The following is a 24,109-nucleotide window of genomic DNA, read 5'->3' as shown; positions in this document are numbered from 1 at the left end:
TGTGGGGTTGTGTGTACGTGTGTGGGTCTTCATAGTTGTGTGCTATTAGGGTGTGTTGGCTGGTAGGGTGCTTAGGTGTGTGTGCCACTGTTTGGGGTGTATCTGGTTAGAGTCTGCGTTCATGTGTGTGTACCTGTTTGGGAGGTGTCTGGTGTGGGACGAGATGTGTGTGTGCATGTACCTGTCAGCTGGGCAGGGGGTGCCTCGGGTATGCCCACCCCCTAGTGCAGGAGGGTATTTCCTGCATGAATAGGAGGGTGAGGCCGCATTATGAACCGGAGGAATTGTATATGGCCTCCGCTGTCACTTGCAGTCAGAGCCCCGGAGGGAGAACTGGGAAGGAGGGGCACACCTGGGATTGTGTTCTGTCACAGCCCGCTACCCGAGAAACTTGCCCTGGGCCTTAGAGCTGTAGTGTACTGGTTGAGCCTGGGCTCCGATTTCGGCAGCCCTTGTGACCTTAGGCAAGTGCCTCAGTTTCCTCATTTTCTTTGAACGAAGATGACAATAGAATCTACCTCACACGTAAAAGATTAAACAAGTTCACGTGGAATAGTTTCTAGCACATAATAACTGCTATGCAAGTGTAAGTTTATCATCATCATCATCATTTTTGAAGCGCTGGGACTTTGGGCAAGTCCCTTCTCTGGGCCTCAGTTTCCTGCTATAAAGTCAAGGGCTGGACTAGATAACCTCTCAGGTGCCCCCAACCTCCATCGCCAAGGCTCAGGTTCTGTGCTGCTTCCTAAATAAGACAGGGCCCCACCCAAGCTGCCTCACCCAGGGAGAGCCTCCCCCGGTTTCTCTGCCATCCATTCTCAAGCCAGGAAAAGGATGAGAGAAATTTAATTTACGTTGGCTTGCTTATGATAATGGCCACTTAGTGTCATGGTTAAAAGTTCTGGAGCCAGGCAGGAGGAATGTCAAGTCTGACTTTTCTCCTCTGAGACTTTGGGCAGATTCCTTACCCTCTCTGTGCCTGTTTGCTCTTCTGTACATTGGGTACAATATTCATACCCACCTTATAGCAGTTAATTTTACGTGTCAACGGCAGGCCACGGTGTTTAGATATTTGGCGAAGCATTATTCTGGACGTTTCTGTCAAGGTGTTTGTTTTGGATGAGATGAAATCACTGGGGTTTGAGTAAAGCAGGTCACCATCCATAATAGGGGTTGGCCTCATCCAATTAGTTGAAGAAAGACCTTAATAGAACAAAAGCTGACTTCTCCCATAAAGAAGGAACTCTGCTACTAGACTGCCTTTGGACTTGAACTGTGATTCTTTCCTGAGTCTCCAGCCTACCAGCCCACCCCATCAGATTTTGGGCTCACCAAGCCTTCATGATCACTTGTGCCAATTCCTTAAAATAAATCTATTTTTCTCTCTATATATACACATCCTGTTCTGTTTCTCTGGAGAACACTAATATACACCTCATATGGTTATAATGAAGGTTGTACACACTAATATATGGAAGCATGCTTAGAACATGGCCTGCAACCTAGAAAGCTCTCCCAGCATGCTAGCTATGATTATTCCATGAGCATCTCCTATGGGCTGGCAACCTTGCATATGTTTTCTCATTTGCTGCCCAGAGGCTCATTGCATGTGGGTGGTGGGATTCACGTTTTACTGGTGAGAAACAGGCTCTGAGAGGGTGGCCGCCCACAGTCTGTGGCAAAGTAAGGATCTGAGTCCCTGTTCGGGGCTCCGCCCTGCTCTGCATTGAAGCTCACGAAGCTTCCCAGAGTCACTCCAGCCAGCAGCACTTGCATAGAGAACGTGGATGCTGTTCCCTGGCCATCACAGTTCACGTTTTAGTCACCAAAGCCCTAGCTCCTCCTTGGAGGGATCTCTTCTTGAGTGCAGAGCCAAGACTTGAAGCCAGGCCTGAGGAAGGCGGAGGCAACAGGACGAAAGTTTTCAGGCAGCTTATAGCCTCTTGGAGGAGGCAGGACCGATGACCTCCAAACTGGCAGTGTAGTCCAGACTTCTCTCTGCTTTTCTTCCCTCCACTGAACCTGCTCCTGCCCACATCTTCCCCATCCCACCATCCACACTGATGCTCGAGCCCAGCATCAAGAAGTGGTTCTTGCACCCCTGCCTTTGTCTCCCCTGCCAACCCATCCTCCACCATCACACCCTGTTCGAAGCTCACTTCTCTTCAGGAAGACCCCAGTTTCCTCTTCAGCCTGTCTGCTTGCACCCTTGCCCTCTGCGTCCTCTACACCACAGCTAGAGTGAGCTCTTCAAAGCAAGTATCAAATCATGTGCTTTTCTGCTTAAATTGCCCCAAGGACTTTCCATCCCACCCAGAGTAAACTCTTTATCCCAGCTGACAAAGCCCTGTGTGCTTAGCTCCTTGCCTGCTGTCCCACCCTAGGCTGGTACCCTCCTTTGCTCACCCACCCCCAACAGTCTCTGCTCAGCCATACCAGTCACTTTCCATTCCTTAAATACAACAAGCTCGTTCTCTCCACATAACCTACACGCTTGCTGTTCCCTCTGCCTGGAATGCTGTTCCCTGATCTTTCACATAGCTGCCCCTTCTCAAGATTTCTGCTTAATTCTCACCTCAGAGAAGCCCGTTTTCCGGTGTTTAGCTGCCCCCTCAAATCACCTGGCGCATCACTGACCACATTCTAATTCTTTGTGGGTTTTCTTGTTTATTATTTGTGTCTCACCCCCTTGAGAGGGAAGCCATCGCTGCAGGGCTTGCATTAGTAGCAGGTCCCCTGATGCTTGTTGAACGGGCCAAGGAGTTCATACGTGCATGGACGAACATTGTCGGTCAGGAAAGAGAGCTCATTGCAGCCTCATCAGGGGACATTATCTGGGAAGAGGAGTGTTTTTTCTGGTTGGGGGCAGAGAACAGGAAACTTTGGTAATCAAGAGACAGCACTTGTGCAAAGGAGGAACAGCAGGACCAAGCATGGCTTGTTTGGAGATCTCATTGAGCACCAGCTCTATGCCAAGTGCTGTGTAAGGTGTTGAGGTTACAGGGATGTGTCTTTCTGCCCTTGAGGAGTTGGCAAAGTGAAATAAGGCAGAAAAAGACAAATATATGACTTTACTCATATGTGGAATTTAAGATACAAAACAGATGAACATAAAGGAAGGGAAGCAAAAAAGATAAAAAACAGGGAGGGAGACAAACCATAAGAGACTCTTAAATACAGAAAACAAACTAAGGGTTGCTGGTGGGGTGTTGGGTGGGGGGATGGGCTAAATGGGCAAGGGGCATTAAGGAGGACATTTGGGACGAGCACTGGGTATTATTTGTAAGTGATGAATCACTAAATTCTATTACTGAAATCAGTGTTACGCTATATGTTAACTAACTTGGATGTAAATTTTAAAAAATAATAAATATAAATAAATAAGTATTAAGGAGGGAAAAAAAAAAAACGTCCTCTTAGAGGGAAACAAGGAAGTGACATGGTTTCCTGAGGAAGAGTCGTCCAGGCAAAGGGTACAGCCAGTACAAAGGCCCTGGGGTAGCAGTACGCTGGCCTGCTCCAGGCATGGTAGGGAGGTCTGTGGCTAGGGTGGAAGATAGTGGAGGACGAGGTGGTAGGACATGAGAGCAGAGAGGTGGCTGGGGCTGGGGGAAGCAGCCCAGTGCAGATAGGCCTTTGCAGTCCTTTTCAAGGGTTTTGACTTCTGCTGTAAGTGAGATGAAGAGCCATTAAGGGATTCTGAGGAGGGGGTGGAGGGGTGGGGCATGATCTGACTTAGATCTCAGAAGGATTCTTCTGCCTGGCGAGTGGAGGTGGACAAGGAGAGGAGATGGGTGAGAGGTCATGAGAATTCCAGCAGCAATGCAGGGGGAGATGCCCTCACCGTGGCTGGATTTTGGTGATTGGGTGTGGGGCACGAGGGGTTCCTGTGGGTGCTGGGGAGCACCAGTCAGTCCCACTTGCCAATCCTGTGGCCTTGGGCAGGTCCCTCCACCTGAGCTCGGCGGCCTCACCTTTCTGTTGTGTTGGTCGGGGTTCAACTAGAGAAACAAACCCAGGGGGAGCTATGTAGCAGGAGATTTCTTGCAAGGAATTGGTCACACAGTAGTTGGGGCTCGCTTTGCAAGTCTGAGACCCAAGGCCAGCCTGGCGCCACCGTGCACAGGTGAAATTTCCTCCTCAGTGAAGCCTCAGCTCTGCCTGCAAGGCCTGATTGACTGAGCACTACCCCCCCACCCCAAGTTTTAGGACAATGTCCCTCAAAAGAAACTGTGTTTAGAGTTCTTCCCGTGGCTACGAGGTCCTCCCTTGTACGCATTCAATCCAGGGATGTTGACAGAGCACGCGGGCCTGAACTACAGTACAGGATGGTTTCAGATAATTCTTGGACTTCAGGAGCCTCAGTCCGGCGGAGGCAAGACTTATAAATAAATACACAGAAGGGAAGTGGGGTGTATGCCCGAGGCTGGAGTGGTCAGGGAGCATTTCAGAGGAGGTGATGTTGCTATGCGTTTTGAAGGAGGTATAGGGATTGGCTAGCACGACAACACTTGCCGTGGTTTTGTTTTTGTTTTTTAATATTTATTTTTGAGAGAGAGAGAGAGAGAGACCAAGTGTGAGCGGGGAGGGGCAGAGAGAGGGGAAGACACAGAATCTGAAGCGGGCTCCAGGCTCTGAGCTGTCAGCACAGAGCCCAATGTGGGGCTCGAATTCATGAACCCTGAGATCATGACCTGAGAGCCAAAGTCGGACGCTCAACCGACTGAGCCACCCAGATGAACTTTGTCACATCTGCAAAACACCTTCCCCAGAAACACCTAGAGTCCTGTGTGGTGGGATAACTGGGAACTGTAGCCTAGCCAGGTTGACACATAAAACTGGCTGTCACACCTGTAAAGTGAAGGGGTTGTCAGAGCAGTCTCCTGTCCCAGAGTGCAGAGGAGGTGGTGCAGTGAAGGGCTTTGTGCAGAGGTCAAGGAGGTGGTGCAGTGAAGGGCTTTGTGCCTGGTGGGTAGGGAGGGCCTGTGGCTCGTGGTCGTGCTTGGCCTCCTGCAGGAGCTGAGAGGGGGCTGGAGCAGGCTCCCCAGAGCAGAGAGAGGGTCCTCTCAGACCTGAAAAAGATCCAATGCTCCCCTCCCATTTCTGGAAGCTGCATTTCTCCACAGCCCGGCTGCGGTGATCTGAGTTTCACCACCAGGGGGGGCAGGCGGCCGCGGATCCTGTGGTTTCCTCTTGGCCAGGCATCGGGAATGCTTGCTAGGCAGAGGGCCTGCAGCTACTTTAAACGCAAATGAGGTTACTCAAGAGTGTTTCAAGTTTGTTCTTTTGGGCACGTGTTGATATTCCTCCTGAAATCCTGTTTACTTTATACTTTTCCTTGGAAATGTGGCAAGTTCAGTCCGACTTCCATTTTACTGATATAAAATCTGCATTATTGGGCAAAGTTAATGATGTCAGTGTTATTCTGGGGTCATTGCATAGAAGCATGTTGCTTGAAGGTAAGAGTTTAGGTTTGGGGGTCAGACGTATAGGGTTTGAACCCCAGCCATGCCATGTGTTTGCTCTGTGGCTAGCAAGTTGCTTAACCTCAGATCCTCATGCCCTATAGTGAATATGGGGGATAAAATAGTGTCTTTCTCATTAAATGTAAGGATCATCGTAGCAGAGGTCCTGGCCCGAAGCAAACTCCCAAAGAGAGCGGTTGCCACTGTTACTGTTTTGAGTTTTGATAGATCCTGAAAGGAGGTGAGAAGTTGGTCTTACCTTTGATCCACGAGTTAAAAGACCCACTTGAAACATGTATTTTCCTTTTCTAAGCCCTAGGCCTGGCCTCAGAGGAGACAGAACCTAGACCCCACCATTGCTGAGTATTCTGTACAGTTAAGAACATGGATTCTGGAACCAGAATGTGTAGTTTCATGTCCCAGCTCTGTCAGCTGTGTGGTCTTAAGCAAGTCCTTAACTTCCCTGTGCCTCAGTTTCCTAGTCTGTGAAATGGGAATGATGATAGCACTTCATCCAATTGTCTGTGGCTTGAATACAACTACTACATATGAAATGTTAACTCCACAGACCGTGCCTCACACAGTCAACACTCACTGAGGGTTAAGCCATTTAAAGAAAAAAATTTTTAATGTTTATTTTTGAAGGAGAGAGAGACAGACAGACAGAGCATGAGCGGGGGAGGGCAGAGAAAGAAGGAGACACAGAATCCAAAGCAGACTCCAGGCTCCAGCTGTCAGCGCAGAGCCCAATGCTGGTCTCAAACTCACAAACTGTGAGACCATGACCTGAGCCAAAGTCGGCTTAATAGACTGAGCCACCCAGGCGCCCAAGCCATTTTTATTGTGAATAGGAAGCAGCACCACTGGTATCCAGCTGTCAAACAGGAGGGACCACTGGCCTTGCTGTTTTCCCTCCTCCAGAAGGAACCCCTCCCCGTCATATGGGAGAAGGTGGGGTGTGCACCATCTCATAATTGTTGGTAAATCTTGTAACAGCCTGGGCAGGTGGTCTTGTCCTCATTTTATAGACCAGCAGAGGGAGGTTAAGGACCTCGCCCACGGTCACCCAGCGAGGTAGACACAGGATTTGAATCGGGCCCTCCTGATCCAAACCTCTTCCACTGAAGTCTGTTCCATCGTGAACAAAGACCCAAGGGAGCCACGGGTGACCAGGACTTGGGCTCTGAAGGCCTCTAGCAGACTGGGATGGGAGCTGCCCCAAGAGAATACGCCTGATGTATCTAGAGGGAACTTACTGGCCACAAGGGGAAAGGGTTTTTTTTTTACAGGGTGTGACTAATATACTCTTCATTTGTTTTTGTATGAATTGGTTTTTAATGAAGTAGATTTGCTTAAAGCGTAAGTATTGGCTACTATGAAAAGTTTATCTACCCACCTCCTGTAGAGGAAGCATCTAAGAGGGGCTGCTGTCTGTCCAAGGTGGGAGTGGACAGAACTGGTCTGCTGGTCACACTGCCACCAAGCCCTGGAACTAGGCAGAGGTGTGAGCAGGGACATTATAAAGCAGAGAAAGTGGGTGTGTGAGGCCTCTGGGGCTGTCCTCCCCCCAGAGGAAGATCCCCGTAGGGCAAAGAGCAAGGCTGGGGCCTGATCTGCTCACCAGCCGCTCAGGAAGAGGGACAGAGTCACAGCAGACAGCAGCAGCTTTCCTTGAGGCTTTCATTTCTCTTAAGCGATTGCTGGTCCCTGGCCCCAGGCCCCATGGGAGCTCACGGTTCAGCTGAGGAAGGAGGATATTGTCAGGGACTCATCAGTGAATGCAAGACAGCATAGGTTGTGATCCACAAGCTGTGGGAGTCAACTAGAAGGGGGCAGGGCTAGACAAGATAGGAGAGGCCAGAGAGGAGCAGAGGGGTGGGCAGGTGCCTCTGGTGGGAGGGCTGGGCATGAGCAAGGCCTTAAGAGGCTGGAATCAGGGTGAAGAATTTGAGGGAAGGAGAGGTGTCTAGCCTGACAGGAGTGGAAAGAGGGCTGGGGAAGGAGAGAACAGGAGAGGAGTCTGGAAAGGAAGCCTTGGAGACTACATCAGCAAGACTTTTGAAAGCAATTTCCAAGGCTTTCTGGTCTGCCCAAGCCACCCATCCTCAGTGAGAAAGGCCCAGGCTGCTCGGAGAACACGGCCAAGATATTCCTGGCACCCTCCAGCGGACTGTTCCAAAAGTGAACGTGTCTCCTGAAGGCATCGCCTTCTGGCACATCTCACCCGGGCTGGTGTTTTTAAACAATTCTTATTTTCATGGCTCCGGGTCCTCCGCCTGATGTCAACCCTGGAGTTCAAAGCCAACTAATTGTAAATGAAAGGAGGCTGATTGATCTGGCAGCCCCACAGCCAGCCCATGTGGCAGTGATGGGATGGAGAAAGTGAACACACTGCTCACGTGTGTCTGTGCCACCACTCCCCCAGCCAGAGTCAGCGTGGCCCTGCTGCCCCACTGGCCTGGACATGAAGCGTAGTTAGGCGGGCACACGTGGAGGGCTCCTGGCGTCACCTGCCTCACCCCCCTGCTAGCTTTGATTCCCTCTGCCCTGCTGTTCTCTCTGCCCCTCGCTCTTGTCTCCCAGCTTCCTCTACCAGGAAAGCAGGAAGACGGTCTGCAAATGAACAGCATGTACAAAGGCCGGAGGTGTGCTTCAGAGTCCTTGGCCTGCTCATTGAAGTACCAGTCCCCAGGCCCTGTCCAGATCTGCTGAGTCAGCATCTCCAGGGGTGGTGCCTGGGAATGTGCAGGTTTGATGGGCTCTCCGGGGATTCTGAGATCTAGCCAGAGTTGAATTTGAGATGGGTCATCCTTGTGGGTTGATGGCGGTATTGGGGGTAGACAGGCATTGAGTCTGCACAAGCATTGGTGTCCTCATGGTGCACTGTGACTGGATGGGGCTGCGCCTGGAAGATGCACTCAGTTGTCTACCAAGTTGGGGCAGAGGGTGGGCCACCAAGGGAAAGGGGGACCCGTCCGAGGACAGAGAACCATGGCCCAGCAGTCAGGGCTGGGAGAATGGCTAAGGGGCCTGCCCAAGCCCTGAATTCCCTCCTGGCCTCATCAGGAGGCAGTGACGAGACTCCGTCTGCCTTTTATTTCCACAAGGTTGTCTTCTTGGGGGTAGGAAACACCCACGTTGTGGTCCAGCAGAGAAATGCTTCCCACCATAGCTGTCAGCCAGAAAATAATGTGCTCCTCGCTTCGGCTTTTGGTTTATAGACATGTGACAAAAGAGGCAGCATTTCCAGTAATGATGAAGCCAGTGGAAAAACAAAGATTTGGGGGAAATGTGCATTACTTATTGTTTTAGCACCTTTTTCTGATCTAAAGTTACTTTGTTTAGAAACAGAAATGTGGCGTGTGTAACTTTGTTGGCTCGTGGCATTTTTATAATTGGTCAGTTCTGAAATGTGAAGACAAAGGAAAATTTTCCAAAGTTTCAGTAAAAATTAGACGTTTGCAGGGGGGAAAAAAGTGTTTTTCCCTGACTCTGTCTGCTTTGCCCCTGGATCTAGTCATTGCCACAACATGCCCTGGTATGTTGATGTATGAACATCATATGAAGGTATGAAGTTGTATTTGTTAATGTTAGAACTGGAGTTGTGCACTGAGGGAGGAAACTAGGTGGTGTCAAAGTCTCTTCTCTTCCCTCCCCTTCCTTCCCCTCCCCTCCCCTCCCCTCCCCTCCCCTCCCCTCCCCTCCCCTCAACTTTCTTGTGCTCAGAAGGAAGAGTGGTCACCTCCTGGTGATCCTTCCCCCTGACACTGCTTCTCGCTAATGGGTGCAGCATTGTAGGAGACCCCATTGGTGTCTGGGGTCTGGAGTGTTGGATCCGGGTCAGGATTGGGTGCCTAGCTGTTTCCGGCAGGAGGATGAGGTCCTTACAAAGCTGTGATAACAGACCAATGACAAGAGACCAAACTAAGACTGTCTTTTGTGCATTGGTGGTGGCCCCCTGGGGAAAGCTTGCAAACATGCAGATTTTCACACCCCTTGTGGCAGATCTTTCAGAATGGGACAAGTTCTTCTGGTCTGTCAGCTCCCCTGCCGTGCACCATCCCTCCCGGGAGCCTTTTAATGCCAAGAGCCCCTCATCCGTTTGCACTTGCATTTGATCACAGGGTTGTGATGAAGGAGGGCTCTTTCCTCAGCTGCTTCCCTGACCTCGGTTGCTCTCTGCTCTGAGTGCACAGCTTAGTCACCAGTGGCAGCTCTCCCCTGGGTAGGGGGAGAGCCCTTAAAGGCTAAATTGATAGGAAGTGGGTTTCTGAGTGGATGCTGGTCCTAGACTTCCCAGCTAGGATGAGATGGTTCCTGCCATACCCATAGCAGACCTCACTGGCTCTGCCACGGCTGCCTTGTAGATTTCTCCCACGAACACCTGAGCACCTCTCTCCCAGGCCCTGCAGTAGAAGTCAGGGGATAGCAAGATGGATAGGATGAGGTCCTTGTCCTCAGGACTGTCAGTTGGGTGCAGGAGGTAGGAGAGTAAACAGCAGTTCTGATACAACATCCAAGCATTGTGATGGAGGTGGGGCAGAGTGAGAGGGAGCCTCCCCTTGGGAGGCACACAGCCCTGCCTGGGGGTGCCGAGCAAGGCTTTCCACACCGGGTTTTCTGAGGTTTGTAAATGAGTCAGCCTGGAAAAGAGGGAGAGAGGCCGCACAGAGGACATCTGGCCAGCCTCGGCATCAGCAGAGCCACGTCTTCTGTCATCCACGTGCCCGCAGTGCCTACTGGGTGGTGCTACTTCAGAGATGCTGTTGCAAATGGCCGCTCACTTGCTAAAGTTGTTGAAGCTTAAAAAGTTCCAGTTATAAAATTCGTCCTTTTCCCTGGGCTGGGGAGAATTTGCCCTAAGAGCCACCTCTGACCCTTTCCTTATCAGGAGGACTGTAGCTTCCAGCTGCCCCCTGGGGGACACATGTCCTTGCCTGTGAAAGGAGCATGAATCTGGATTCCATACAGTTCCAGGGCCATGCCTGCCCTAGCCGGGTGCCCGTCACCAAATATCCGACTGACATCTCCACTGGGGAAGGAATATCCAGCCAGCGAGTCCCCCCGGCGGTTTGGTGATTGCCCATGACTGACAGGACAGAGAAAGAGCAGCCCTTTCATACCACAAGTGAAGACCAGGGGGACCCAGAGGATGGTCCCGTTTTCCCACACTTCCATAATGAGCCAGGACAGGGCCCTCTGAGCACCAATCTCCTTCCTGACTTTCCCTGGGGGTAGAAGGTCAGCGTTCAGCACAGATCCTGAGCTCTGATGCCAAAGGGTTAACTCTGTGCTCCCCGGAGAGCTCACACACTCCTGACCGCTGTCCTCCCGGCCCTCCCAGTTGTGCCTTCTGGGAATAGCCTGGTCACGTGTGAGCCAGATGTGGGGATTTCCCAAGCAGTGATGTGTGCGCAGGCACACAGGCACACACATCCACGCACGCGCGTATGCACACACTGCTCTGTTGACGTGGCATCTGAGAGCTCGGGGGATTGGTCCAGACCCATGCAGAGCACGAGACAGATGGGGGTGAGGAGAGGCCCAGGGGTTCCTGGCACATACCGTGGGGGGCTGCTCCAAGCCCTGCTGAGCCTGCTCCCAGCAGACATTATAGATAAGCCAATTCTGGCTCAGACGCCTGTTTCCTGCAACATCCATCTTGCCATAGACCATATTGGTTATGGATACATTTTTAAAATAATCTCTTTGAAGGGCTTTACAGCAGATGCTGGACCAGAGCCTTTTAGGGATGTTCTGCCGGGCCTGGGGGAGGTGGAGTGAGGGGACGCCTTTCCGTGAGCCTCTCTGCCTAGCACGAGCTAGGCTCAGGGTCTTGAGAAGGCCTATTTGTGGCTCAGAAGGCAAAACCTGGACTAGAGATATGCAGGGCCCTGGATGCCAAGAGGACCCCAGGTCAGTGAGGTAAGCTGGGCCTCCGTTTCCCCACAAAGCCCTTGGGACTGAATGCAGTGAGTGTGCACCCTTCCATCAGCCACTCAAGACTTACTGGCACCACCTACAGTGTTCAGGGTGCTGCAAGGATGCTGACCGGGATAAGAGCCTGAAGGAACTTCAGATGTGATTGGAGAGACTCATAACAAATTGTGATTAAGCACCTACTGTGTGCCAGATACTTGCTAGGACCGTAGCACTGGGCAGATATTCTGGAGCCAGCTGACACGGTCAGTGAACATTACAGAGATCCTTCTCAGGGCAAGATGAGGGAGGCTGGCACCCCTTGGAAAGTGGGTTATCCTCAGTCTCAGTTCAGGCGTCAACTCTGCCTTGGCCCCCAGCCCCTCATCCCCACCCATGTCCCGCTGCAGTCGATGGCAGTGTCCAGCCACATGTCAGCTGCAGCCTTGTGAGTCCTACCCCAGAGGGGGTTCTCATTATAGATGTGAGGCCTTCAGGACTCTGTCCTGCTGCATCGCCCCCCACAGACCTCCACCTGGGGTGCACCGTGTTGTGTCTGGCCTCCGCCTGCCCTGCACTTGGCTCTCTGCAGCCTCAGGGAGTGAGGAGACACTTGAAGGGCAGCCAGTGCCAGGCAGCTACACTGCCTCCCTCCCAAACCCACATGACTCCTGATGCAGACAGGAACGCCTGGGTAAATATTCGCGCCTCTGTGCCCCCCCAAGCTTGGAGACAGATGGTGGAGAGTCGGTTTGTCATAGCCAAGGGCGCCCTACTGTGCGCCTGGCGGATCCTCATTAAATAGTCGGCAGTTGGGGCGCCTGGGTGGCTCAGTCGGTTAAGCGTCCAACTTCAGCTCAGGTCACGATCTTACAGTCTGTGAGTTTGAGTCCCGCGTTGGGGTCTGTGCCGACAGCTCGGAGCCTGGAGCCTGGAGCCTGCTTAGGATTCTGTGTCTCCTTCTCTCTCTCTGCCCCTCCCCTGCTCTCTCTCTCTCTCAAAAATGAATAAACGTTAAAAAAAAAAAAACTAATAACCTGATCATCTGAAAGCAAGAGTCCAGTCTGGAGGAAACAAGACATTGTACTTTTTGTAGCCCTGGGAATATTGGTCCTGAGTCCCTTGCTGCTGATCTCTATTACTCACTCATGGCTCTTATGGAGACTGAGCCAGGGAGACAGACAGGCTCCAGGGCTGGGGGGGGCTGGGAACCAGCAGCTGCTCACCTCATCCTGCACTGCTGGCCCTTGTCTCTGCTCCCGCCTCATCCTCACAGATCCTGGCTTTGGCTGGGGGAGCCGGTGGGTGGGGCAGCGGGAGGGGGATATCCCAGTAGGTGGGAGAGGACCACCAAGGCAGACCACCCCAGGGAGTGGGGAGGTGGCTGGGATCCTGGAACTCTGAACAGTGTTAAGTTTGTCTCTTTTCTGCACACCACCACCCCAGCATGGGGAGAGGTGAGAACCTGAGAACTGAGGGGGAGACTGCAACCCAAGGGGACACCGTGGGGTCGAGCAGCAGCTGCTGGGAGTGGGGCTCAGAACCCGCCAGCCTCCCCCCCACCCCAGCACCCCTCTGTCCACCCACGGCTCCTCTGACTAACCACGGCACCTGTCTTTCACCAGGACGCTTTGGGTCTTTTCAACAGGATGGAGGGGCAGCCCTCCCCACCGCCACCACCTCCCAGAGGCATCTGTGGCCCCTCTGCCCACACCCACTAGGGCTGGGCTGTCTCTGCTGGCCCCAGACGGGGCCTAGGCAGGCGCCCTTGGACTTAGTCCCTGAGGGACTGTGGAATGGCTCCAGGTCCAGCCCGGCCCCCACCCTACCCCATTCCCCACCTGAGGAGGGAAACTGACTGTTCTCTGACTGCATAGTTCAGCGGCCTGTGGGCCAGTAGTACATTCCTGCCCTGGGTTGGGCTGCCCCCACGCAGACTCTGGATTCTGGGAAAGACAACTCCTGGGGAAGGAGGCAGACCCCTTCTGATTGAGACCAAAATGAATAGGAATAATGGCTGCATGTGCAAAGGAAAGCCCAACAGAAATAATGAGCCATTGGCCAATGGCTGGGGAGAATCCAGAGAATGAAGTCCCCTGTTTTAGGCTGCTTTGTTCCCAGTTCCCAGCCAGCCTGCCTGGGCTCGAGTCTGGCTCAAGTCTTGCTGTGGGGCCTTGGGAAGAACCTCACATTTTGCATCTGTAAGTTACAGACTGCTGTGAGGATTAAATTGGTGCTCAGAAAATGTCTAGCCAGTGCCTAACGTGAGTGTTAGAGAGTGGGAACTGGTAAGATTTTTCTAGCCCCCAGCCCTGCCACTCACTTGCTGTGTGTTCTTAGACAAATTTCTTGCCCTCTCTGGTCCTAAGTCCCCACATGCTTCTTCTAGCCTTTGGAATACCACCAGGAAGCCAGAGATGTTGGTGGGGAAGGGACCTGGAGACAGACAATGGCCAGTCTTCCCATTTAGCATTTGCCTTCTGTCTTCAAGATGATACGCGTCAGAAATCCAGCCCTACTAAATTTATTCCTGAGTATTTTGTTTGTTCAGCTCAGAGTTCTTAGGGTCCCTTCTAAGCATGGGGCCCTGTGGGACACCCTGGATCACATGCACCTGAAGCTAGCCCCAGTTTGGAGGCTGGGAGAGTAGGAGGCAGGGCCAGGGGTCTGAGCTGTCTGTTGCATGAACCCCTCACTGCTCCCAGTCCAGGGGCATGATTTTTTTTTTTTATCATGCTGCCGCTCACCCAGGATCCAGTCCTGGAGCTGACCACGTGAGCAGGAGCTCACACACCTTACAACTGTATACTTCCGAACTCGCACCCACGTAGCTTTCGATCGCTATTCACGTTTGAACTGTTGCCGTTTTCTTTCTTAGCCGTCTTAATTCAATGCCGTGCTTGTTTCCAGACGGCATTCCTGTCGCTTTCACCGTCGTGCCTCGGTTTCTGCTGCTTGGAGCACAGCAACCTATTTCAGGCCCTCTAAAGTGGAGATATGACAGAGGCCAAAACGACTTCTTTTTGTAAAGGAAGGCTTCTTTGTGAAGGACTGTTAGCCCTGGAGGGCGGTTGTAAAGATCTGAGCTCTTCCATGCCTGTGAGCAGACAGCGCCTGGCCTCCAACAAGGGGTGTGTTCGCTCCTGGCAAGGTAGCATCTCCCGCTACTACTGTTCCGTGGCAGAGTGAGCAGCTCTTGGGCCCTGGTTACCTCATGTCCTGAAAGCAGTGGTTGAGCTTCCCTGTGGCTTAGTCAAAAAGGAAAAGAAACACGGAGCCTCTAGGAAACCCAAGAAATCCAGCCCTCTGCAAAGTTTGGTTGTGTAAAAGGGGAGGAAAGACTGGGCTGCAGCTGATGTTAGAACCCAGTTCCAGGCTGCAGTGAGGGAAGAACAGCAGCAGAACTCCGGAGGAGGGAGGGGTCTGGAGGGCTCAAGCGCACTGACTGCCGAAGAATAAAAGGACGGGGGCGCACCTGGGTGGCTCAGTCAGTTGAGCAGCCGGCTTCGGCTCAGGTCATGATTTCACGGTTTGTGGGTTCAAGCCCCGCGTCGGGCTCTATGCTGACAGCTTAGAGCCTGGAGCTTGCTTCGAATTCTGTGTCTCCCTCTTTCTCTGCCCCTCCCCTGCTCACACTCTGTCTCTCTCAAAAATAAATAAACATTTAAAAAAAAAAAAAAAGGGACAGGGGTGCTCCTTCCATTCGAGGCCCCTGGTGGGGTCCCTGCTTCTCCTCCCCTCTCAGAGGAGGGCTGTGGATGCTGATGCAGTGGGTGACCCTGCCCTTGGCTGGCTCTCCCTCCCTGAGGAGTTTGGGTTGCTGGCCGCTCTCCTGTCTCTCCCACCTGGGCTCACAGCCCACTCTGGATTTATTAGTTTGGATGGGTGGGACTCGCTTTACACCAGGGAAGGATTCCTGGAAACAATGGTTTGAGACTCAATTTGGGCAAATTGAACCCACTTCTCACTGCTCTGGAGTTACTCAAGGTTAACCGTGCGAGGAACCCGTCACTTTCCTAACTTCACTCTATCCAGGTGTGTGTTTATGTAGTACTTGGGCACGTGTGTGTTGGGGGGGGGGGGCGGGGAGCTTCCTTCAAGTCAGGGGCACCTGTGCTGTTGTTCTTTGGTTTCTCACAATCACCTGGACCTGACAAGAAGTAGGTTCAGTATCTAAGAAGTGTCCTCGGGTCACCGCATTTGGCCAGGACCTGCAGGCACCTGGTTTTCTCAGGGCCTGGATTCTTGCTGATCTGGGAGCACTATGGGATGGCCGAGGGAGCGACCCTGTCTCCCCACCTCCTGCCTCCCAGGCTCACACTGCTTTAGTCACCAGCTTGTCCCCATCACCCACTCCTGCTCTGCCCCAAGGGCCTTGTTCCTACCCCTCCAAAACCTTTCACAGGCATTAGGTCATTTCACTCTCAAAACAACCCTACAAAGAAGATGAGGAAAAGAGGCCCAGAGATAGGCCCAATGCCCCAGGATCAGTGAGCTGAGTGGCAGGGTAAGCACAAGAACCAAGATCTTAAAAGAATTCTTGTTTCTGTTCTCTGCCTTTTTGTTTCTTGAATTAGTTGCTTTTTGCCCTTGAGTTTCCATATATTGAGCATGTGTTTAAGTGGTTTTCCCTGGAAAGGTGGTCGGTTTCTCCAGAAAGATTCGTTTCAGCTGTGGAGCAGTTGCATCATGGAGACTAACAGGTTTCTGCTAGAAGAGTCTAGAACATCACACAAGTGCCTTGGATATCGCCAGGCCCAAATGCTTGATTTTACAGCTGTAAGCGTTGAGGCCCAGAGAAGTCAAGCCACTTGCTCAAGGTCACAGAGCTGATTCTCAGCAAAACCAGTTGTGCAGATTCCCAGTCTGGCTCCACTCACTTTCCACCGCCCCTGACCCTGCTGCCCTGTAAGGCCCTTGGTTCTGTCACCAGGGGAGAGGGAGGGAGAGACAGTGGGAGGGCAGGAAGCGGTTGGTTTGTGTCGGTCACAGCTGCTCACTTGGCTGTGCCTGCCCCTTGCTCCCTCATCCCATCCCTCTGTCTCTGCTTTCCCAGCCCTGAGCCAGCAGCCTTGTCTGCCTCCTGGCTGGAGTCTCCTCTGTTCATTGTAAGGAGGCGGGGGTGGGGTGGGGGGTGTCCTTCCCACCCTGGGAGAGGGCTTGCTCGGGTGGGCTGGAGACAAGGCACTCCAAAGTGGGGAGAGATTTGGGGTGGGAGCAGCGGAACTGGATTAATTTTGCAGATCCAGGGGACTGGGAAATAAATCATGTTTTTAAAAAGACAGGCTTGTTTCTGGTCCATTTCCCATTTTCCTTTGGAGAGCAAAGGGAAGGCCTGCTTCTGGGGGGTGCTGGGGGTGGGCATGAGCTTGGGTTGTTCCACACTTAGCAGTGGGGCTCAGTTTCCAGAGGCTGAGAGATCTTTTCCTGTCTGCTCCCCACTCCCTGCCCAAATGCCCAAACCCCAAGGGCCTGGAAGGGCATCAGACCCTTCAAGATGATTACTGAAAAAATTACCCAAGCAGCAGAGACCTTATGTGCATGTAGTTTAGGTGGGTCAAGAGCCCCCACTTCTCCCGCCCAGGGTTTGGGGGTGCCCCCCCCATTGATGAAGACAGCAGCAGCTCCCCTCATCTTCTAGCATGTGTGTTGGCACATCACTGCTCACAGGCCAAGCCCAGCCCGCCATGTCGTTTTTAAGTAAAGTTTTATTGGCACACAGCCCATTCAGTCTTCTACAGACTGTCAGGGGCTGCTTTTGTGCTGTAACAGCAAAGGTGAGTAATCTTGACAGAGACCACATGGCCCACAAAGCCTAAAATGTTGACTCTGGCCCTTTACAGGAAGAGTGTTAACCCCCGTTCTAGCAAAACGAGCCTTCCTGGGTTCTCAAGGCCTGAGCCAAATAATTGCCCTTGGCTCACTGAAAGAGGTTAACATTTCCCGAAAATTTTCCTTCTGACAGCCCAAAAGAAGCCAGAATGGAAGGTGTACAAGTAACAAGTGCAACAGAGATGGGTAGAGATGTGGACCCTCTTAGCTGGGTTGGCACAGGGCTGAGTGGGGCCAGATGGGGCTGGAGTGGGCCTGGTGCTGGGCCTGCGGAGTGGTGAGGATGGCCTTGCTGGGTGGCAGACCACTGGGCCGCATTTGGGGTACAGCAAAAGGGAGTTAGAGCCCCAGCAAGGCGTGGCACCAGGTAATGAGGCCCTCCCCATTTGGAGTTCAGGCCACACCAGCTTCAAGCCTCAGAGGTGTGCCTACCTTGTGTCAGCCCTACCAGGGCATGAAAGTCGGGCCCTCATAGCTCCTGCTGCCCAGGAAGCTTCTGGCTGCGAGTCCAGGTGAGAGACTCTGGCCGTGGAATGTTTGTCTTTGGGGTGCAGTCTTCCAGAGTCCCTCCACCCCCGATCCCAGCTGACCTCGTGTTTGGGGGTGTCAATGGGAAGGCATCTCTGACTGGGTGCTAGCGTCTTCTCGGCACATCCAGTATCGAACACCGTCTGGTTCTCATCCTTGTGACTCCAGTAGGGTTTTCCTGGTGCCCTAAGGTTGGTTTGAACGAAGCTTCTGGGAGATGTTGCCGATGGTAGCGAACCGTCGTTGAGCACTGACTGTGGTAGGCACTACGCTGAGCACTTTTTGCGTATTATGTCATTTAACCCTTGTAGCAACCTAGAAAGTAAATATGTCATCTGTGTCAGTTTTTACAAGGGAGGGAACAGGTTCAAGGAGGTTAAGTAAGTCTCTCCAAGGGGAGAATCTGCACAGTCAGACTCCGGAGTCACTAAACCCCTCTACCAGAGCCCCTTACTGCTGGTTTACAATGAGAGCAGGAAGTGACTTGCTGAGTAAGGGGGAATTAGGTGCTTTAATTTATGACTAGCATCAACTGATCACCTGGAGTCTGTAGCCCCACACCAGGTGGACACCGTACTAGCTGTGCGACCTTGGGCAAGTTACTTAACCTCTCTGGTTAATTTTCCTCATCTGCAAACTGGAGGGAGTACCTAACCATTGTAGGATTATTCTGGAAAACAAAGGAGTTACTATATTTCAGGGCTCAGCCTGACTCTTGGTGTACAATAAATGCTACATGAACTTTTGCTGCTGTTATGATTATCTTTACTGTCACTGGGTCAGGCAGCTCTCCGGGCCAGCACTGGGTGCCTCTCAGACTCGCATCTCAGTGTTTGCTTCTTACTGGCCCCACTGCAGCCAACGCTGTGCTCTTTCGGAGGCGATGAGAAGTTCAGCAGAGAAAGCAGCAGCCCGGGGTGATCCCAGACCTGGTTCCATTTCCGGCTCTGTTACTCTATGCTTGTGGGAACCTGGGCCAGTCTCCTCCCCTGTAAAATGGGGCGAAAAATGCATACCCACCTCAAGGGACTGTCGAGTGAATGAAGCACTATATACTCTGGGTGGACTGTCAGTGCTTTTAACATGTTGACTCTCTGATACTCTGGAGTTGTTCACACCGTTGATCAGGCTAAGAGCTATCTGCCTCATTATAATGTTATCGTATTACATATGTCCTTTTAGGCGCTTTGACTTTACTCCTCTGTCTTGGCAGAAGGATAACTTCTAACCTCATTTCACAAATAAGGAAACTGAGGTCCAGATCAGACATGACTGTCTGAGCCTGAGATAGAGACCCCATCTCTGATGGTCACTAAAGGTCCCGGTCCTTCTGGGTTGGAATTGGGGCGTGAGACTCTAAATGAGTCTTCGTCCTTCCATTCTGCCAGGGCCTGTCTTCCTCATTGGGTAGGGCTGGGTCAAGAGCTGGACAAGACATCAGAGCTCAGTGGTGTGGGGCCTCAAGACTGGAGACTGGCCTTGGACTCTCCAACCCTGATGTCTGAGGGTCCAGGTCCAAGCTGCTGAGCCTGCTGGCCTGGTGAGGATCCTTGGAGCCACCAGACCCTGTGCGGCCAGCCACCCACCCACATGGCCAGAGAGAAAGGTCCAGGCTGCTTTCTCCAGGGCAGTGATAACCCGTGGGCCCAGTTCCAGGCGGGGATTGTGTAGGATTCCCTGTGCTCCAGAGGATTCCTGCGTTTCGGCAGACACCTCCTTATCCCCGTCCGTCCCAGCCGGCTGTGTCCCAGCGCCTCTGTAATCACTCAGGCCCACGCCCAGCAGCCAGCCCAGGGCCAGGAAATCACTCCCCTCCCCTCCCCCGCCTTCCGCCGCCAGCCCAAAGCGGCGCCTGCAGCCACTTGCCCGGTGGACCTCCTGCCTGCCTAACGGTTCTCTCTCCTCCTCTGATTCTCCTCTCTCTCCTGCTGCTGCTTGCTCTCGGGGGACTCGGAAGTGTGGCTCTCCAGCTGGGCTGAGTCTCCCAAGAAGGACGTGACAGGTACTGCCCTGAGTGCATGTGTGTGAGCATGTGTGTCCGGGGGCACGCACGTGTGGGAGCCGGTGCCCGCCGGCCGCGGTCCGCATGCTTCCCTGTGATGCGTAGCAGCCCTTTGTCGGCATGCCGGCCGTCCCCTGGGCCCCCTCTTGCTCTTCCGCTAGCCGTACTCGCTGCCTTCCTTACAACCCTCTCTAGGCCCCAAGTCCAGCCTTGGAGGCTTAGATGGGTGATGACCACATAGCACAGTGTGTAAACAGATGCATTTCGGACCCAGAGGTACGGGTTTGTTCCCAGCTCTGCCATGTCCTGGCTGTGTAAACTTAACCTCCCTCAGCAATGCACTGCCCCCTCCCAGGGAGCCTGGCACACAGAAGGTGCTCAGGGGATGGTGAGGCTACCATCATCCTGTACATGAACTCAGCTGGTCATCCCTGTGAGGTGGGCCAGCCAAAGATGGTCAGTCCCACTTCAGGCAGTTACCTTGAGGCAGAGAGCTGAAGTCTCAGCAGCCCCTCCCTGCCCCCAACCCAGCCTGGTTTCCAGGGGCCCTCACTGGGGAGCTGCAGCAGGTTAGGGAATCCTGTGACTGCTGTCACAGCCTCTGAGCCCCAGAGCTTAGAGCTGCCTCTGCCTCAGTGGCCTTGCCAGGCTTTGGGCTTTGTGGCCCAGGATTGGGCCTCAGGGACTTGGGCCTGTGCCTTGTGCCTAGGCAGAGCTGGGCTGGGGATCAGGGGCTTCCCTGGTCTTACTGGCCAGTGGGAGAGAAACCTAGACAGCAGGGTTCTCAGCTGCTAGAGGGAGATGGTGGCAGGCAGAGGGATGGGAATTCCAGAAGGTCTTCTAGGAGCCCCTCCATTTCTGAGAGTGCTACCTCACACACACACACACACACACACACACACGTACGCGCGCACGTGCACGCACGCACGAGCACACACACACACACACACACACACACCCATTCTGCCCAAACATGTAGCAGAGATTGAAGCTTGGGAGCTGGGGAACAAGGCAGAAGGGTCAGAGGGGCTGGGCCAGCCCCCACTGTCAGTCAGCCAGAGGCTTGGCCCCACCCCACCACAGCTGTGGGTAGGAACATGGGGGGTTGACGTTTTGGGAGGGGGCCAGAGGAGAAAGGCAACAGGCAGGAGGACCCCTTCCCTGACCCACGCTCCTTGCAGCCATCCTTCTAGTGTTGTCTGTGACGAGGGCCTGGGCCTGACTAATCACTGGGCTTCTGTCCCTTTTTCCCCTCTCCACGAGCCAGTGAGCCAGAACCCACTTGGCCCACAACTATACATTTTATTCATGAAACGTATAGCCTGGCCGCCCAGGGGCCTATGGAGGAGCCGGCAGGCTGAGTCCAGCCTGAGAGGAACCTGTTGTGAGGGGCTAGAGAGACCTTTGGTCGGATGCCAGGGTTTCGTGGGTGGGGGGGGAGGGGAGGGGGTCAAGGACAACATGGGGAGCCTGGGGTGGGGGCTATCACAGGGCTTGGCTTCTCAGGATGAGCCCAGCTGTTTGGAGTGAGAAGCTGAGGGGAAGCAGTGTGGGCTGGGAAAAACCAGCCAGACTTGGAGTTCAGGGCTGGAGTCTTGGGCAAGCTGCCAGCTTTCTCTGGGCCTTGGTTTCCCCATCTGGAATGTCAGAGAGTACATGAGACAGTACGGGGCAGATGTGGGGGATCCTTGTAGGTAAGATTCCTCGGGCTGCATAGCCTGGCATCTCCCCCAGAGTGGGCCCAGGGGGCTCAGACCCGGTCTCTAGCTGGCAAGTAAACAGTGCTTGCCTGGAGGTGGGGTTGGACAGAGGCATGTTTCAGGGACACAACCACAGCCACCCTTTTCCTGGCACGTGTGGCCCTTGCCCTGAGCCGCCTGCTGATTCTGAGGCTGCAGGGGAATCTGAAACCGTCCCGCTTCCCCCCAAATATCCCATTTCCTGTTTGTTTTATAAACACTGTCTGTAGTTTACTTAGGACATTAATCTTGTCACCTCATTCCATGCGCAGAACAGCCCATTGAGGTAGGTACTTGTACTGTACCTGTTTACAAATGAGGAAGCTAAAGCTCAGAGAGGTTAAGTGTCTTCCCCAGGGTCACAGAGCTAGTAAGGGCAAAGCAGGACTGGATCTCAGACTCGAATTTTATGCTTTCACATCATGAATTTCAGGCAGTTGAGGCCAGTGCCAGTCCTGGGCATGTACTCTCATCAGGGAGACTCTGGTCTAAAGCACACAGTCTGATTGGGGCACAGTGCCCCACAAGAAATCCAGCAGAGGACAGGAGTGAACGCTGCAGCTGGAAAAATCAGGTGACTCCTGGAGGTAGGTTAGGTTAGGTAGATGGTTAGGTAGAATTGGAGTTGGTAGAAGAAGGGAAGGCATTCCAGGCAGGGAGAACAGCTAAGGCAAAGGCTTGGAAGTAAAAACCTACATAAAGCAGTGTGGTGGGCACACAGTGCCCTCAGTATATGTGTATTGAATCATGAATGTTGCCTGGGATGGCCCGGGGCGGGGGGGCAGCTATGTGTCAGGGACTCAAATTGTCAGAAAGACAGAGCTTGAATTTGGCCTTTATTCTGGAGGCAACAGGGACCCATTGAAGGTGTTGGAGCAGAGGACTGACTTGGCAAAAGCCTCATTTAGAAGTTTAAGTTGGCAGCGAGGATCAGGCAAGAGCCAGGGGTCCATCCAGGTGGTAGTAGAAGGAATGCAGGTGTGAGGCAGGGCTCCAGGGAACTTCCAGAGCCCTAGCAGATCCAGCTAGGGGCTCTGAATAACAAGGGGCCCATCCCTGGATGAGACTGTTGCAAAGTCCCCTTCCAACCTGGGAAAGGGTCTCTCTCTAGAAGAAGAAGTACACTCCTTCACCATGCTTCTGTCAAACCCTTCCCATCTAAAGACCAGAGGCTCCATCCACTGCCCCTGCCCTTCCTCCTCCTTTGGGCTGACTTCTCCAGCCCCCAATTTTCCAGGCCTTGGCTGGGAGGGGATCCAAAGCAGCCTTTGTGGGATGACATCACCCACCGGCCCGCCTGCCGAGTGGTTTCTCATCTGGATACCTGCTCCCAGCTCATGCCTGCCCAGGCAGCCCTGGGCAGGCAACACCCTAAGAGGCAGATGCCAGAGTGAGCTGGGAGCCTGCATGTGCTGGGGGAGGGGAGAGCAGCCAGGAGCGCAGAGTGTCTGTGTGTCCATCTGTCCATCCCACAGCCTTTGGACTAGCTTCCAGGAAGTGCCATCGCCTGTCTTCTTGTGCTCTGGAAACCCTGGAGAACATTCTCTTAACTTTTCTACCTGTGTCCCAAAATGTCAGTCTTCAGAAAGCTTAGGCCAATTTTCCAAGGGGTTGGGGGGAGGGGGGCGGAATTTTTCCCCTCTTTGAAATCTTGCCTCAGATTTCCTTGGCTTGGATTAAAATAAGCTGAAGTCTCTCCATTCCCCATCACCCCTGCTTGTCCTCTCTAGCAGCTTCTGGCCACAAGCTCGTCGCTCCTTGCTCCTCTGTCCTCTGTTTCCCCATCTCCCCTTTTTCCTTTACATAGTTGTCTAGCTTCCCTGAATTTCAGAGGTGAGGCCTTGCCTGGTTTATCTGTATTGGCTCAAAACCACTAAATCACTCTGTTCCTATCTCCGCCCATTTGTTCATTTCATTCATTCATTTTGCAAACACTTGCTGAATGCCTGCTACCTAATGGACCCTGTGGTCTGCCCAACAGATGTAGCAGCAGTCAACGAGGAACCCACACTGCAGTCTCTATTAAACACCAACCTTGTGCCAGGTGTGTGAAGATAGGGTGAGGCAGGGTCCCTTTGGAAACCGAGGATCAGTGGCTGTCTGTAGGTGGCAAATGGTAGAGAAGTTCAGAACACAAGAGACCTTGTCTGGTGAGCTTGGGTTCAAGTCCCAACTGTGTGACCTTAGGAAAATTGCTTACCTTCATGAGCCTCAGTCTGCCTATGTGTAAAATGGGTCTTTGACAGATCCTACCACATAGAGTTGTTGTGAGGATCCAGTGAGAGGGCAAAATGATGCAGTCAGGTGCTTGGCATAGTGCTGACCGTGAGTGAGCACTGAGGGCCTGCTGTTAATTGTCAGTATAATCTGGGCTCTTGGGATTTGGAAGCTCTCTAAGCCTCTGGGAACTCCTCTTTTCTGTTTGTATCGGGAGTTTTTCTTTCCCACAAACTGGAAGGGGAGCCCCTGTGTCTCACAGGGCAGGGGCTGGCCCTTTTTGTGTTGGGTGCACTGAAGAAGTGCTCTTGGCCACAGGGGCACTGGTGTCCCCCCAGGGGCACAGTGGGAGGGAGCCTCTGTCAGCACCATGCCTGGTGGGAAGGGACAGGCTCAAAGGCTGGCCC

General features: G+C 53.1%; 1 protein-coding gene across 7 annotated transcripts in view; it reads left to right on the top strand.

The window, feature by feature from the left end:
• SH3PXD2A (SH3 and PX domains 2A) overlaps positions 1-24,109 on the top strand; it is a 235,228-nt gene that overhangs the window by 157,330 nt on the left and 53,789 nt on the right. For 5 of the 7 annotated variants that reach the window (XM_027062987.2, XM_027062985.2, XM_053207338.1 and 2 more), the window contains one exon: positions 19,702-19,746. The exons of the other annotated variants lie outside the window; for them this stretch is intronic. In XM_027062987.2, the coding sequence (XP_026918788.1) occupies positions 19,702-19,746 (45 nt within the window). The remainder of the gene's footprint in view (positions 1-19,701; positions 19,747-24,109) is intronic. 7 annotated transcript variants of the gene reach the window in all.

The sequence above is a fragment of the Acinonyx jubatus genome, chromosome D2 (genome assembly GCF_027475565.1).
Source record: "Acinonyx jubatus isolate Ajub_Pintada_27869175 chromosome D2, VMU_Ajub_asm_v1.0, whole genome shotgun sequence".
In the NCBI taxonomy this organism is placed as follows: domain Eukaryota; kingdom Metazoa; phylum Chordata; class Mammalia; order Carnivora; family Felidae; genus Acinonyx; species Acinonyx jubatus.
The sequence above is the reverse complement of the archived record's forward strand: the minus strand, read 5'-3'. Positions and strand labels throughout refer to the sequence as shown.